This window comes from Nyctibius grandis, chromosome 9 (genome assembly GCF_013368605.1).
Source record: "Nyctibius grandis isolate bNycGra1 chromosome 9, bNycGra1.pri, whole genome shotgun sequence".
NCBI lineage: Eukaryota > Metazoa > Chordata > Aves > Nyctibiiformes > Nyctibiidae > Nyctibius > Nyctibius grandis.
In genome coordinates, this window is record NC_090666.1 from 38,131,410 (window position 1) to 38,147,699 (window position 16,290).

Below are 16,290 nucleotides of genomic sequence, written 5' to 3' on the forward strand. Positions count from 1 at the left end.
CAGTAACAGAACTTTGCAGTCTTTTCCTTGCATGCACCCCAGCCCCTCCTCCCTGCCCACGTACACATCTCCTCGGCAGGGTCTGGCTGTCTCCATTCATGGCCAGTGCCGAGATGGTGCAGACATGTAACCTGGGATCAAACCTATTTAAACAAAACTTGTGGGACCTGATCATCTTCCAGGCAATTGTACCTCTCTCAAATTAAGCTGAAACTAGACAACAAATCTAGAAGTTATTGTGGGGGACTGACTGGCACATCATTATTTCAGGTGTTTTACAACAAAAATATGAAATACCATAGGCGCTTAATTTTTTTGTATGCACCCTGGATATCTATATCTGCTCTAACAAAGCTACTTTGTATTTGGGAGTTTGAGGATGCCTCAGTGTTTTATTTATTTAGGTGGTTCATTAAATCCTTTGATGTTCCATGAACCATTCTTCAGTTACTCATTATAGAAGCTGTTTAAATGGATAATGTAGCATATCTTATTGGAAAGAAGGTCTATTTTTGTTTTGCTTATCTTATCTCTTTTACTTATCATTAGTCATGAATTTATAGAGCAGAACTTGGTAAAAACAGAATAAATAATACTGAAGTACAGACAAGTGCTCATTTTTATGAACCCTTCTGATAGAACATTAAAAACATGTTATATTTCTCTTCTAGAGCAATTCTGCAGCATTAAGATATAAAATTTGAAAAAAATATGGAAATTAAGACTATGAATTCAAGAGGAAAATAAAGTATCAAAAGGCATATTTAGAACTATAAAACATGAACTACAAACTTGAAAGTTACCCTAACCACACCAAGAAATACACGCTTTCATATTTTCAGGAAAATATACTGAGCCAAAAAAATGCCCACAGTAACAATTTTCTAATCCAACTGGCTTTCAGAGATTGGGACACTCATGTCTTACAGTTTTAAAATGCAATATACGTTATTACTTTATGCAATCGTCAATTGAGAAAGTTCCTGAAAAAACATAAACATGTGTAATATTTTGTATCACCATAGGATTATTAAAAATCACTACTGATTTTGTTCTCTATAAAACATTTTAAATTCAAGAGTTTCAACACAGATCTAATATGATACAGAGAAAAGTTACTACAACAATTTTGGACTTAAAATAAGCTAAGAAATAGGATTGAAAGATGTATGGATAAGCCAGTTTTAAAATACTATGTTAGACTTCAACAATACAGGGGTTTTAATGCTGCTGCTTTGTCTTCTCAAGGTAAATACAAGAATCAAATTCCTCTTGCTGATTCACATCAACTGAGTACAAAAGGGGACCAGATGCCTTTGTGTAGGAGAAAGGAACAGAACGGTCCCACAGGAGAAGACAAGAAGAAGAATAATACAGGAGAGAAACACAGAAGAATTGTTATAAAAAGCTGAATACTCCTCATTTGAATTACTGAATAAAGACCTCTGAAAGAAGAGCTGGGAACAGCTCTAGGAAGTACCCACTATTGGAACAAAGTTTAACATAAAAAAAAAAAAAAAAAAATCAGAAGAGTTTCTATCTGGAGTCATTTCAATACTGGTCTGAGCTTCCTGGAACTCGGACTCAAAGGCCTCTCAGCTGCTCTTTTCACTTCAGAAGTGACAGAAGTAAATAATTTCACTTGTTATACTACTCCTAGTCTAGCTACTGGATCTCTCTAACATGAAAGAAAGGAAAGGGTTAGAGGTCATGTAATTTTACATATTCTCTCCTAGCCTGTTTATTTAGTCTTCTGCTGCCTTGATTTGCCTATTTCAAACTGAATATATCTTTAATAAAGCATGAAATAACTTTGATTTGCAGTTTTTCTTATGTTTTTCTTCCTGATATGACTGTTTGACACAAACATTAATGGATTTATGGCTTATTTGCTCCATCTTTGACTCTTCCCTTTAACTGAAAGTAAAAGGAAAATCTGACACAAGAAATACTGATAAAGCAGCAAAACAAACCTTTGTGAACTCTGCTGGTATTTTTTTCCTTCACTTGTTCAACTTTTTGATATTCCATCCCTCTCCCCCAACCACACACACGTATCTTTTATTGGCATTTCTGTAACAACTCTTTCTTGAGAAAAATGCATCTTATTTTTTGCTATTTTTTTTCCCTTTGAAATATCCACTTATTTCCAGATTAGGCAGTTAAATGGAGAGATGACGCTATGGAGCACAGGGTTAACGAACTGCTTTCTTTGGGACAGGAACTGTTTTCCTCCCCACAGTGGAAAATACTCATATCTCCTGGGGCAGAAAGGTATTCGTTCTTGACTGTACTTCAAACAAGGGTGTAGCTCACCCTTTACTGAGCTGAATGCACCTATTAAAGACACAGTGCAGAGTTCTAATCTTATGGTAAGGTTGTATAAATCTTCCTGCCCCTCCAGATGAGGGTCTTACTATCTGCTGGTTTTCCATTTGCTGAAATTTATCAGAACAAGTTGTAATTCCCAAATTTTGTCTGAATGCTGTAAGACAGACCCTTCTCTTTGCTCTCCCTTCACATTTTTTTTCCTTTTAAAAATATATTTGCTTTAAAATTTTAAATGGAAGAGAAGGGCTAAGAAAAGGATGCACAGTGAGAAAAAACTAACCGACACCTGCTGTAATGTAATCCATTTTCTTCCGTTCTGGGAAATACTAGTCCAAATGGTAACCCTTTTGTAAATACAGGGGATACTACTGTAAACAACAGATTTTTCTCAAATCAGAAGTAGCTTTCTGTATTTGATCCCAGTTCTATTTGATAGCTAAAAAGACTGAAAGCAGGACAAATCAAGAAGATAGCCTGGATTGAACTGCCATAGCTTTTGCTAGTACAACTCCCTGAGGAAGACTTTCTAGGTGAAAAAGAAGGTATATAGGGATTAACTTCTACATCACCAGCCAGTGTACTTGGTCTGCCTGCAATCTATCTGTGCAGTGGGCAAGTCCCCACAGAAATGTGCTGAAGGAAACACCATGATAAATTAAATGTTTCATCTCTGTTCAGAAGTAAAGTCAGATCTGAGTCTTCGTCATTTTTCTCAGGCTTTTCATCCAGCCAAGAGAGCACAAATATTCCCTTTTTAAAATGAAAGTGATAAACGCGCAGCTCCAGAATACCGAACTCTTGGAAGTGTTCATTACTCTTCCTCATTCAGCTGTGGCACACACTATCTTCCTCCAGTGCAAGTCTCTGTATTTTCATCTTCTTGGTACGTTTTTAGCTTCATTGAGCTACAGTTAGATACAATAAACCTAATGGATGCAAATCCAGTGGTCTCTTTTAGGAAAAAGAAGTGATACTTTACCCATTTGAAAATGAAAGGGTAGCTTCTAAACAGAAAAAGTCAGGCCTGCTATAGTCAATAAATAAACCTCAAAAGAACTGTGCTCTGTCAATCATAACCATCTAGGGAGAAATGAGAAGGAAACTTATTGAAGAACACACAGGAACTCACTTTCATTTTGTTATAAAGACATTCTAAATGATATAACACATATGTTGTAATAACTCCAGCTTGAAAAAGCCAAATCAAACACAAAAGCTGTTTCTCATCAGTTGCATGAGATGCTGGTGAAACAGCTGTCTGAAGCAATCTGGATTCAGTCTCACAGAAAGCCACTGAGGATTCAACATTTAGAATTCCTCACATAGGACTGATGAAGAAAAAGCAACTCAATGGATCAAGCGAGTAGTAATATTATGCAGAATTTCAAGACTTACCTCAATTTTCTTTCGTTAAAAAAAAACTCCCAACAATCCAATGAACCAGAATCTGAGTCAGTTTTTGGGATATACTCACAAAAACAGAGCAAGACTGAGATTGCCTCCCAGTCACCAATCTTAGAGTAGACTGTCTAATAAGAAATTGTACAAAGCGTGTGAGGCATCTTTGCAGTAGTCATGTAAAAAACCACCAGAATGAAGAATGGCACACTAATGTTGAAAATAATCATTATTTGTTGGAAGGCATGGTTCACAAGGATAGACATATCCATTGTTAAAACAAAATCTTCAAACACAGACTCTCCTGGGGGCACTATTCAAGATGGGAACTGGAGGTGGCTGCCCCATTTTGACTGTCAAGTCACGGAAATCTACTGCTAGCTTCCTTACTACATTTTAAAAGACCCAAAACACTTAAAGACACTAAAATGTATTATGAATGTTCAATATGCTACCGTTTACTATTGTAACTTGAATTATATATTATTCAAAAAGTACAGTTTAGTCACATTGATATCCACAATTACTACTAATTTGTGAAACTAAAAGATTTCTTACATGACTTGAAATAGTTACTGTGCAAGTACAAAACAACCAGTACACTTCAATTCTATTGCTACATGAATGAAAGATACTTAAAAAGTTAAGTTTTCAGATCTGTAAATTAGTGGTAGTGTATTTTTGAACACACAAAACATAATGTACATAAATCATTGTAACCTATCTACTATACTATCAAACCAGTAACAAAATCAAATGAATACATCAGTTAAAAAGTGTTTCACAGATACTCATGTCTCAAATTAAAATTTTCTGGATTTCATTCTTTTAGGGACAAACCAGAAGACCACCGAAATCAACAGGAATCATAGAATTGTTTTGGTTGGAAAGGACCTTTAAGATCAAGTCCAACCGTTAACCCAGCACTGCCAAGTCCACCACCATGTCCCTAAGCACCACATCTACTCATCTTTTAAATACCTCCAGGTATGGTGACTCCACCACTTCCCTGGACAGCCTGTTCCACTGCTTGATAACCCTTTTGGTGAAGATTTTTTTCCTAATATCCAATCTCAGCCTCCCCTGGCACAACTTGAGGCCATTTCCTCTTGTCCTATCACTTGTTACTTGGGAGAAGAGACCAACACCCACCTCGCTACAACCTCCTTTCAGGTTCCATGCTGTATAACTTCCTAAAGAACCTGGTTTAGAACTTGACTTCCAATAAGAAAAGACATTTACCGATAATCTACATAATGTCTTTTATTTGAAGGCTATTTAGCAACCTATTGACAGCAAGTGGGTTGTCAGCCAGCCTTTAATTATAAATCTGTATTAATCCAAGATGCTGATCTTGAGGTCAACTCTGATTTTTCCCGGAATCTTTGCTGACCCTTGGAAGCCTAAGCGGAGTGTCAGCATGAGACAAACATTTAACATCCACTTCATACTTTTCTAAAGAAGTCAAAATAGTGCAAAACCATACATTTGTTAGTATGCTATGATACTGAACTTGTTTCAATTCATAATTTATAATCTGTGAGGCTACGAAACCTGCAATCTACTACTATAAAAATAACACAAGAAAAAATGTACAAAAGAGCCTATGCTAGACATCACTTGAAATATAATTGTAATCAGAAAACTAAAGAAACACTTGTTCAGCAGCCCTTTAAAAAGGCATAACTGATATTGCAGTTGTGGAAGATACCTAAAATTATCAATATATTAAAAATGCTTCTCTAGGCATTTTCTTTCTATCCATAAAAATTTACAACCAGCAGTGAAATAATTTAAAAGCCTCTTCAGATCTTTCTCTAATAAAAACATAGCTTCCTGAAAACTCTACCGTGGCACAATCCTTTGCCCCACTAGTAAAACTGTAGCATTACTGAAATTATGGGTTCAAATTACTACCACTCACCAGTGAAAAACAGTATTCTTGTATTTGTCCTTTCTTCAACACCTAAGTAGTAACTATGGGTCATTGGAAATAATTTTTAGGTAGTACTGTATCAGCAGAAAATCTTGTAATTTTATTGCTGCATTTCTGGCTCCTGCTGACAAATCAGAAGTAGCCAGGCAGACAAGTATCCGTCTCAGACGAACAAAGAGCTGATACTTGGAGGGGCAGGGAGGGTGGATGCTCTCTGAAGACAAAGGGTGTTTAGACCGATTTGTTTCAAGAGTTACAAACCTTGCAGAGTACACTAGCCTTTTCTATTACATCTAGTTCAGTGACATCACTTCTCCCCTAACAGTGGAAATTGATGTAAAACAGCTGTAAACTGTTTTATAGTTGTATAACTACTATATAAATACACACTGATAGGTACTCAGCCAAGGGGGTACAGTAATAAAGCTTTCATTTACTTTTGCAAGAGCATTTTTTTTGCAGTCCATATAGAAGTTGGTATTGCAAATGCATTGCATACAATGTGCTCCTACATAAGCAAAAAACATGAACAGGTTTGTTACCTAGGACAAGTTTTCTAATATTGTTTTACTCTCTAAATTATTCTTAAATTTCTTGATACAGAAAGAGAAATGCTGCTAGACAGGATAGCTTTATTAATACCTCATCATAAAACACTAAACATAGTTGTATTAATTCAATATTTAAAGACTAGGCAGTATAAATAGGTGAGATTTTCTTCACAGAATGACGATGTTTCAGGTAAATTAATTTAATTGCTAAATTGAACATTTCAAGTACCGAGGATCTCACCAAAATATGTATCGCTTACACTTCTGAGCCTGGAATTAAACATCAGAAGAACTTCCTAATACATTCTGACTTCTCATACACATAAGAAATCCTATTCTATGATTTCCGGAACCTTTTAAAATTCAAACTGGCTAAGAATTCATTCCAGCTGTCTGACCACCTTAGGTTTGGCCTCAATTACAGTGGGAAGAGTTTTAGAGTACTTACTAATCTTCTTCTATGGAAAAGAAGATTATTTTTTTTCCCCCTAAAATACAGCAAGAACTTAGTAGCTCTTTTACCATGATGTCTGGTTTCCTGTGTCTTGATATTAGTTATTATTAGATGTTACTGAAAGATATAATTCTAGATAAAAATATTTCAGTTGTTTTTTTCTTTTTTTTTCCCTGTTATTTCAAAGTCATTATTATTTGCTGTGCTGCTCTTACTGCCTTTTGCTTACTGCTGCAGTCTAAGTAGAGGTGTTTCCTGATGGTCTTTAAGGTTATTTTTTTCTCCTGACTGGCTAATGTTTAATTTGGAATCCAAAACACTTCAGAGCTTTTCAGACTTCTTTTGGTCAATATATATACACATTCATATTTAAATATCATCTTGTATCAGTTCAGCTGAAAGCTCATTTTTCATTTTCATGAATATAAAGCTTTTTTGAATCAGGAATTTTGCTGCTTCATATTTAGTTTCCATTTCAGATAAGTAAATGTATATTGAACAACATCACAAAACTCTTGACTTACAGTCTAGCCTTTTGCAATAACAAAAACTGACCACTGGTTTATTTACTGTTTCCCACGCAGTTTTCAATACCTACCTAAGAGGCTCTGATCAATGCATGTTCCATTCACCAATGATTTTCCTTCTGGACAAGCACATGTTGCACCAGAAGGGTTGAGTAAACAAATGAATTCACATGTCAGGTCCAAGCATGGATTAGGCACTGTTTAAGAAGAGACAATATTAAAAAAATTTTATTTTTTTTTTTTTTTAGAATTACATTGTGTTATAGAGCTAGGAAAAAATAAATAATCAGATATAAAAATTCTGATACACTTCCAGTTTCCAGAATATCAACAGCCTGAAGTAAGTGAACACACTTACGCAAATGGCAGTGCAAGACTCACACCAGGACAGAATTTATTCCAGTAACAAAAAACATATCGGTAAAAAGCTCATACGGCTGCAGCTAGAGGTATTTGTATTCAGCTCTGTTCTAATTTTTTTATACCTCATTTACAGTGCTGGTACACAAGGTAAAGCATTTGTCCAATGTCCTTTGAAACGAGAGAAAATGCATCAAAAATCTAAATTAAAATTATATGAAGAATATGACTAAATCTATTTTCAGTTTGTACAATCAGGATCTGTTTTATATTTGTACAACTTGGTTACACTTCCCCCCGCCCCAAGGTGAATTTGCTCAATATTGAGTTTAAAGTAATTATGCTTACTCACAGTCCATTTGTTTGTAGCGGTGAAAAATCAAGGCACTTTTTGCTTTATCAACATCCACACTTAGATATTCTACAAGGCTCCTGCCAAATTTGTGTACTCTAAATGCACCATTTTTAGGACCTGCTCCATATATGTAGTCCTCAAAAATGTCAATTCTATGTGGATGCAGTAATCCTTAAATAAAAATGAATAATAAATACAAATATATATTCATATTCAAATAATAAACAACTTGGGTTTAATAATAATTTCAATCGCATTATTGCAATTCCCACCTGAAGATATCATTACTCAGACAGCTTGTTTTGTACCCACAAAGACTGCCTTTTAAAAAGCATCTTCTTAACAGGAACTTTCCCCTACTACAACCAACTAAAATCTCTAGCTTTGTATTAGCTTTCCACACAATTCAGCCTCAGAAACTGGTTGAAAATTGAAAGATAGGGAAATGTCACAGTAACAACCAGCTAATTAGAACATACTTAGCTGCAACACTTCAACTAGAAGTGTGTGACAAGAAAGAAACAGGTTATTTTGCTATACATAAAACAAACTATTCTGACAAAATGTTTCTTCAGCTCCTTCTCAACATGTTAGCAATGTTTTCATACTACACTTATTTTAATTCACAATTACAGTAAATTATTACAAAATAAAATACTAAGTCTCTACCAATTCCTCATTTTTAAGAGCTCCGAGTGCAGATTAGATCCCATAGTTGGGTTTCCTGTGCACAGCTCTCTGTAGAATTTCACACGTTTACTCATGCAACAAGGCAACAGCTTCTGACTAAAACTTCTTTGTCAGATGCAAAGCCAGAAAGAAACAGAACCTATCATTCCTTGTGATCTCTTGTTCCTACTACTATCTCCTTTTACTGTAAAAACGGTTTTCTATTTCACTTGTATTTATTCCGTTTCTTTCTATCGTTTTTCCACTCTATCAATAATTGCTACTCAGTGTTTTACTTCAATACAAATATTTATAAATTTGAATTCATTCTTTTATGCTTGTTTAATTAAATGGGTCAAAGTTTTTAGTCTCAGTGCAAAGCAATTTCTAAACTCCCCCGATTTTCTTTCGGTCCTATTTTTCTAATTTTTCCATAGTTACTAAAAATGTCAACAGGAGAGAAAAGGTGACATTCCATTACTGATCTTGTATTTCAGCATTAAATACTACATATGGAATTTAAGAAGTCTGCATTCCACTTTCCCCTTTATAAACCCCAAATTTGCTGGGTTTGGCACAGTGTAGTATAGCCCTTCTGTGCTATAAAATATTTTGAAAGCCATCACTTTATATGCCGCCTTTTAGTGTGTAGCAATGTTGTGCCTTTTCTTCCCTTGAAGAATAACCTCACATTTATTCTTAAAATACAAGTGACTATTGAGACACATTAAGACACAATCTAGGATACTCTATCAGCCTTCGTACCGGCCACAAGCACTAAGCATAAGCACTGAGGATGTATTTTTTGATAGATTACAGCCTAGCTACCATGAAATACTATAACCAAAGGTGCAAGCAAAGTTATGAGGAGGAGTTACTGTCTTCCAAAATCTTTTGTCAGGTACCTGCATGGTATGGTTCAGTGTTACAGGAGGCTGTAGTCAGGTCCCTACACTCAAAGTAATCCTTCTTGAGATGACTACTTTCATCTATATCGATCCGAGTTGCGAAATAAAATGCTGTTAAACCAGAATAAGATTATTTAAATTTGGTCCTGTTCAATTTGGATTATGGGAGGTATTTCCTAGTATCTTCCAGAACTCCCTGGTGAATTCCAGATCATTGGCTGAAACACTCAGCAGCACTAGACATAGCATCATCCTGATGAGCTCCACTACCAATTGCCCACTAAGCAATCCCCCCAAAAAAGTCTGCTTTCAAATTTTTAACTTTTTAAAACATTTCATCTCTTTTCGACTCAAATTTCATAAACTGTTACATATATTATCAAATTGTTAAAAAGTCGATATACAATTCTATAAAAAAAAGTCTGTTTGACCAGAATCTCTTTTCTTGTGAAAGGAACTTCCCTCATTCACATTCTGTTAGCAGAATTCTGTTATCACTTACTGACCTGAAAGCTAAATCCATTATTTTTCCCAGAACTGATTCAGATCGACTGTTCTATAAACTATACAATTCCTGTGCTATGCAGAGAGCTCTAATTTCTAACTAATCAAGGTCCTCCTGTTGCTATGCAAGTCCAAGTGACGCCAAGCATAAATATTAATCACAATGTTATTTGATAATACCTAAGCTAATAATTAGGTAACAATCAGAGATTTGCACATATCACTGAATCTTTCTTCCCCTAAAGTAACTTTATCAGATTATCTAAAAGCTAAAATTATCTGAAATTATCTTAAATATCTATTTGTTTAGATAATATCTTAAGTATTATCTAACAAACGCAATGAATATTTCTTAATCACAGAATCAATCAGGTTGGAAGAGACCTCTGGGATCATCGAGTCCAGCCATTGCCCTGACACCACCATGCCAACTAGACCATGGCACTAAGTGCCATGTCCAGTCTTTTCTTAAACACATCCAGAGATGGTGACTCCACCACCTCCCTGGGCAGCCCATTACAATGGCTAATGACCCTTGCTGAGAAGAAATGCTTCCTAATGTCCAACCTGAACCTCCCCTGGTGAAGCTTGAGGCTGTGTCCTCTTGCCCTATCACTAGTTGCTGGGAGAAGAGGCCGACTCCCACATTTTTGCTTACATAGTTTCTCTGAATAGTGAAACTTCAGCCAAACAAAATAAAATAGAAATCATGTTACAGAAAAGCTCTCCATACCTTGTTTAGTGCTCACAGACACAACTGAATTGGAACCATCAAAAAGAACGCTGCCAATAACAGATAATTCAAAATCAGCCCAGAATAAACGCTGACTGAACTGATCAACTACGAGACCTACAAAGAAAATAAAGTTCAGATAGGTATAAAAAACATGGAAAAAAATAGTATTTTTATGTAGTTTACATTTTTATATCATTCCTATTCTTGTGAACATAAAATATGGTGACACTGAAAAAACATGACTGGAAAGGAGAATAAAATATAACACCTTCTGCTTAAACCTTCCCCTTGAGGCAACCGTGTTTTTTTACTTTCTTTAACTTATTCTTCCAAGGTCAGCACCTTTTCAAACCCATTATCCTCAGCAAGTAGAGTTATATACCAGGTGGGAATTAAATCTAGAATCTAATCCTGTAATTTGCTCTACCAACAAAAAATCTGTTATGTCAATAGATTTCTAAGCAGTAGCACCAGTGTGACCACGTGTTAAAAACAAGGCATTCAGATTTCATAGAGCCTTCCTAACCTATCCTGTTTCCTCAAGAATATAATTGTGTTCTTTTTTTATCACCAATACTTCACAGGTTGTAATGATTAGAGAATTAAAAATCAGATTATTTTAATTCAATTAGTGTAACAAGTCTTAAACAGCATTATTGACAGATGTATATATTTGCATATATATGAAAAGAAAGCACAAGAGTGAGTGACTGAGAGCGCAAATGAGAATAAACCAGATAACATTGTGACTACCCAGCCTCTAGGCAATAACTAGATAGTTAAATCAAGATGTCCATGTTTCACAGAGGATGATTAAATGATTACTATGCCATTTTAGGTCACGTCAAAAGTTTCAGCGTGAAAAAATATGTGAATCATAAAATAATTTAATTCTGAGCTTTTGAAGTTGTGGTGTATTTTTACTACAAATGGGGAAAAGTATTTTTCTTCCTATTTATGTAAGTAGGTAAGTCAGAAAAAATACATCAAAAGAAATTACACATAACAGCAAAAATTCTGCTCTTAAGGTCATAAATTAATCAACTACAGATAGATGAGATGAAGTGGAGGAAGTTTGATGCACAGACCAGTGTAATAGGTTTACATTTGCAACTCCGTTAAAAAAAACTACTTTAAAAGAAACGCTGGAATTCATGCATAGAGCTAAAGAGAATCATTTCTGGTAAAAGACAATCACAAGGTTTCAAATCTGTGTGATGCATGGTACCTGTAAGGGGGAATATTTTAGAAGCAGTCCCCAGTCTCCAGCTGTAAATTATTCTTTGTATTTTAATAAGAATATTTAAATATCAAATAATAAATAAATAAATAACATTTCCGATGTATCTTTCACAGTATCAGAGATAACAATATAAAAAAGTACTTATTTTTGTTTTATACATACAGCACTCCTATAAAAGTCATTTTTATGCAAATTCTGTGAAGTCAAGCCCAAATGCTCAAACTCTCACTCTCTCTTACTTGAAGTAGGAAAGGCATATTATTCAGTAATAAATTTAAGAGCAGTGGAACACAGATGTTCAGTAAAATCTTAAACTTCATCTAAACAAGAGTACTAAAGTCTCATTTGGGAGGAAATATTAAAGCCTTGGACTCTTTCTTTGCATTCCCTCTAGAAAGACATGGATCTGTGTGAAATATCTGACAAAAAATTACAAGACTCCATAAATGTCTACTTTCTACCATGAAGTGAAGGAAGAAAAGCACAGAAGGATGCCACAAAAGCGTCTTCAGGCAGTATGTACAGGAAAATGCAATACTGTGGCAAGGCATTTGTGAAATTCCCTCTTTGCAAAGTGTACTCATTTTTGGTAACTCTGCTATTTTCCTTAATTTTCATTTTATTCATCCTTGCAAGGAGACAGAGTTCTGGTTAAATGCTTATATGAAAATTTTTTATTAAAAAATATATCAAGGAAAATTTTATGAAGAAAAGCTTTTGCAGTTCGGCTTCTGGTCAGGGAAGAAGTAAATACATTTTCAGATAAGTTTGATACCATTACTACCTACAAAATTCAATAATTTCACTAATCCAATACTGATGGCAAAAAAAAAAAAAAGGGGTTTAAATGCCCTTTAATGACCAAGGAAGTGGCGACTGGCTCCGTAGGACATAACCTTGGCAATCAACCAGATCGACAATTAGAGACAAAAAAGCCCAATTCCAGCAATTAGAACTAAACCGTATGATTTGTATATCTGATATGTTCACAATGTTTTATACAAGTTCAGCAAAGAATATGTAACAACTCTGATAAACATAAAATTCTGTCGTCTTTCAGCCTGAATAATCAGAAGCTTCTTACTGAATTTCCTATTGACTATGTATTTTTTGTTATTATTACTATTGTGCCTCTTACCTAAGGAGCATACGCTTCCTCTCTTGAAAGCTTTCCTTATCACAAAGGTAATTTCTTAAGTTGCTATATTTCAATCTAATCATGTCAATAGAGTGTTTTCTTTAAGGGGTGAGTGTAATTTGCATATGCAACACCATAAGCCCACCTCAACATGGCACTTCACAGTCTGTTATAATATTATTACTTGTTGCTGCAACAGTGGCAGCTTCCGAGACACTTAGATATTCAGACAGCATCCTCTTGAAAGAAGCCTATGTTTTAATAGACATGCACACCAAAGTTGGACAACCCCTAATTTGCAATGCAATAATAACAAATTATCATTGTAAGCCTGGAGAAACATCAACTATTGCATGAGAAAATGGGTCATGAACAAATCATTTGTGGTTTCAAGACAGGATGCTGCTATTTAAGAGACACACATTTCATTCTGGATTTATCATTTCCTTTGTCATAAAAATTACTTTTATCCTGCCAATGGAGTCTTAATGGTAATTCACAAGGTCTCAACATGTACTTGTCAAGCTTCAAAATTGTTCTGTAAAATACTGAGATAATTAAGTTGTTGCTTCTTTAAATACTTAAACCTTGTTTTATACTATTTTGCAGTATATTCAGGAAAGTTCCTAGAATAGGCTGTGAGATTTCATATGCACCCTTAAAAAATGTGTCTCATCACTAACTGGTGTTCTCTTAATTGATTTTGCTTGTTCAGTGTTATTGAACAAATCATATTTTAACTGATTATATATACTCCTTTGGTACTGCTTTGTAAAATCATTGTGTTAAGCTTTGTTACAAAAGTCATATTAAGATGTATCATTCAAAAACAGAACGCATAATTTTGATTAGTAACTGCATATAAATAACCAGAATACATATTTTTTAAAGTATATAATTTTTTTGCAAACTGAGAAACTGGAATTCAGCCAGTCTGAATTTACAGTGACTTAGCAAGTGCCATGTAATTACGAAAACCAGATAAGCTGTATACCTGTAGGCCTTTGTAAATTCTTTTGGACCAATATCCTTCTCAGAGTACCATCCATAGATGATTCTTCTATGTGAGAGCGATCCCCAATAACTGTCCAGTACATCATCCTAAAATATTAAACATTAAAAATAAGCTGGATGCCTATACAGAACCTCAAAACACTTCACTGAGATTAAATTACTGTGAACTTTCCAACCTACCTGAAAGATGAGAGAGAACAGAACCTGATTTATGTACAGGTAAATTGAGCAGGAAAGTTCAATAAATGACAGCTTAGACATTTGTAGAAATCATTTTATTTCTCTTACTTTACTTCACATTTTCGTTTGAATTACCACAACAGAGTAATGTTGAAACATACATACCCCCTTTTGGGATTTACAGCAATTGCATATGGTTCTCCTGCCATGCTTGTAAGGAGTCTTGTACAGTTAGGTCCGTTCAATTGACCTACATTGATGGAGTATCTCAGACTAGTCCAGTGAGTTGTGTAGTAGCTGAACCAATGCATTCTGGAATGATCAGTCCAATAAATATTTCCAGCAACCCAGTCAACAGCAATGCCCCTAGGTCTTTTGAATTCTGGACACTGAAAGGAACAGATGTTAAAAGTCAGATTTACGGAAATGATCTTTCACAGCAGCTGCATAGTCACAGATTTATGTAACTTTTTCCAGTTAAGTAACTTTTACCTTTAATATGGTGAAATATTTAAAAACACTGCATTGGAAAGACATAAATTCCACCTGTAGGTGATAAGCTCTAAGTGATCTGCTGACAGTTCTATTCAATGTAGAAGAACAAGTCAATGGTTCAAAACTGTTTTGTCAAATCTAAGGCTACCTACATTAAGAAAAGGGCATGAACTACTTGAACTATCGATACTGAAGCAAATAGATGTTACATACTGTAATTCAAAAGGAAAGGAAAAGGAAGAATTAAGATTATACAGCTATGATACTCCACGCAGAACTGTGATACTATATTCCCTCCCAAAGCCCTCAGTGAAAATGGTGCTTGAGACCATCTGGAGGTATGGCTGCCCAGCAGACTGCCAGGAATAAATAAAACCACTGCATCTAGAAAACTGCATAAAATTACCTCTGTATTCTGACCAGTACTAGTAGGCAATTGTAAGGAAATTTTAAAAATGTTCTCCTCCCTTCCTGTTAACTGTTCCTGTGTTCCAACACTGATTAAAACTAGAGTTAGTGCAATATTAAGGTTCACATGTAAAAGAGGCTTGCCTGATTATAACTTTAAAAACAAACTGTAGTCTCTCTATCACGATTCCACAGTTAACATTAAGGCCTAGATCTTAAAGAATAGTCCTAAGGGTAGAGGTTCATATTGCAAATAATAGATATATATGAACAAGTTTCTCCAAAGTTTACTAGAATTCCTGAAAAAAAAATCCATAAAATAGGACTACCCAACTATTTCTAACGTGGATGCAGCATATCATAAAAATTTCAAGACCCACATGAGATAAATATATATGCAATTGTTTGCCTGTTTACCTACAACGACATCAAGTTCAGTTATTAACAAAAAATGTCTATTCCTTGACAAATGCAGTAACAGAATGCTGCTAAACTATGTAACTAAGAATCAGGAAAGAAAATCCTAAAATAACTTGTTTTCCTCAGGTGTCAGAGTTCCCTAATACCACAAGACATTTGTAGACTATTTTCATCTTAAAATAAAGGTCATTTCATTCTCTAGGTGAAATAATAGGACTGCAAGGGTGAATTTAGATGGTTCATTGTTCATAAACCTTTAATTCCACAAAAATGTCATAGAACGCATGTTCTAAAGATATACACAGCCCGGCCTTCCTATTTAGATAAGTATTAAAGCAACAAAATCAATCACTGCATTTACAAAACAGTATTTCTTTAAAAATAGGGTCATAGTAACTTTTTAAAGTTAAACAAAATAACGTATCATAATTCTTTGTTATAAAATGATGATACTGGCAGCATATGCTTCCAATAATACTACCATAAACTGTTTTTTTTTCCACGAAATGTAGTGTTTGCATACAACAATCTGTGGGGTTTTTTTGTTATGTTATCCAAGCAACATTCACATAAAACACAAGATACCTAAAAATGTGGGTATTTGCTGATGAACACCATCGTATTTTTAATCCAAACTCCTTTTTGGAGTTTGACTGATAGTCA

The 16,290-nt window shown here is 34.8% G+C and overlaps 1 protein-coding gene across 1 annotated transcript in view; it reads right to left on the reverse strand.

Moving 5' to 3' along the window:
- Positions 1–16,290, reverse strand: part of LRP1B (LDL receptor related protein 1B) — a 570,912-nt gene that overhangs the window by 35,622 nt on the left and 519,000 nt on the right. The window contains exons 78-82 of the mRNA XM_068407216.1: positions 14,470–14,693; positions 14,105–14,211; positions 10,727–10,843; positions 7,910–8,083; positions 7,269–7,394 (exon numbers count right to left, since the gene is read on the reverse strand). Of these exons, the coding sequence (XP_068263317.1) occupies positions 7,269–7,394; positions 7,910–8,083; positions 10,727–10,843; positions 14,105–14,211; positions 14,470–14,693 (748 nt within the window). The remainder of the gene's footprint in view (positions 1–7,268; positions 7,395–7,909; positions 8,084–10,726; positions 10,844–14,104; positions 14,212–14,469; positions 14,694–16,290) is intronic.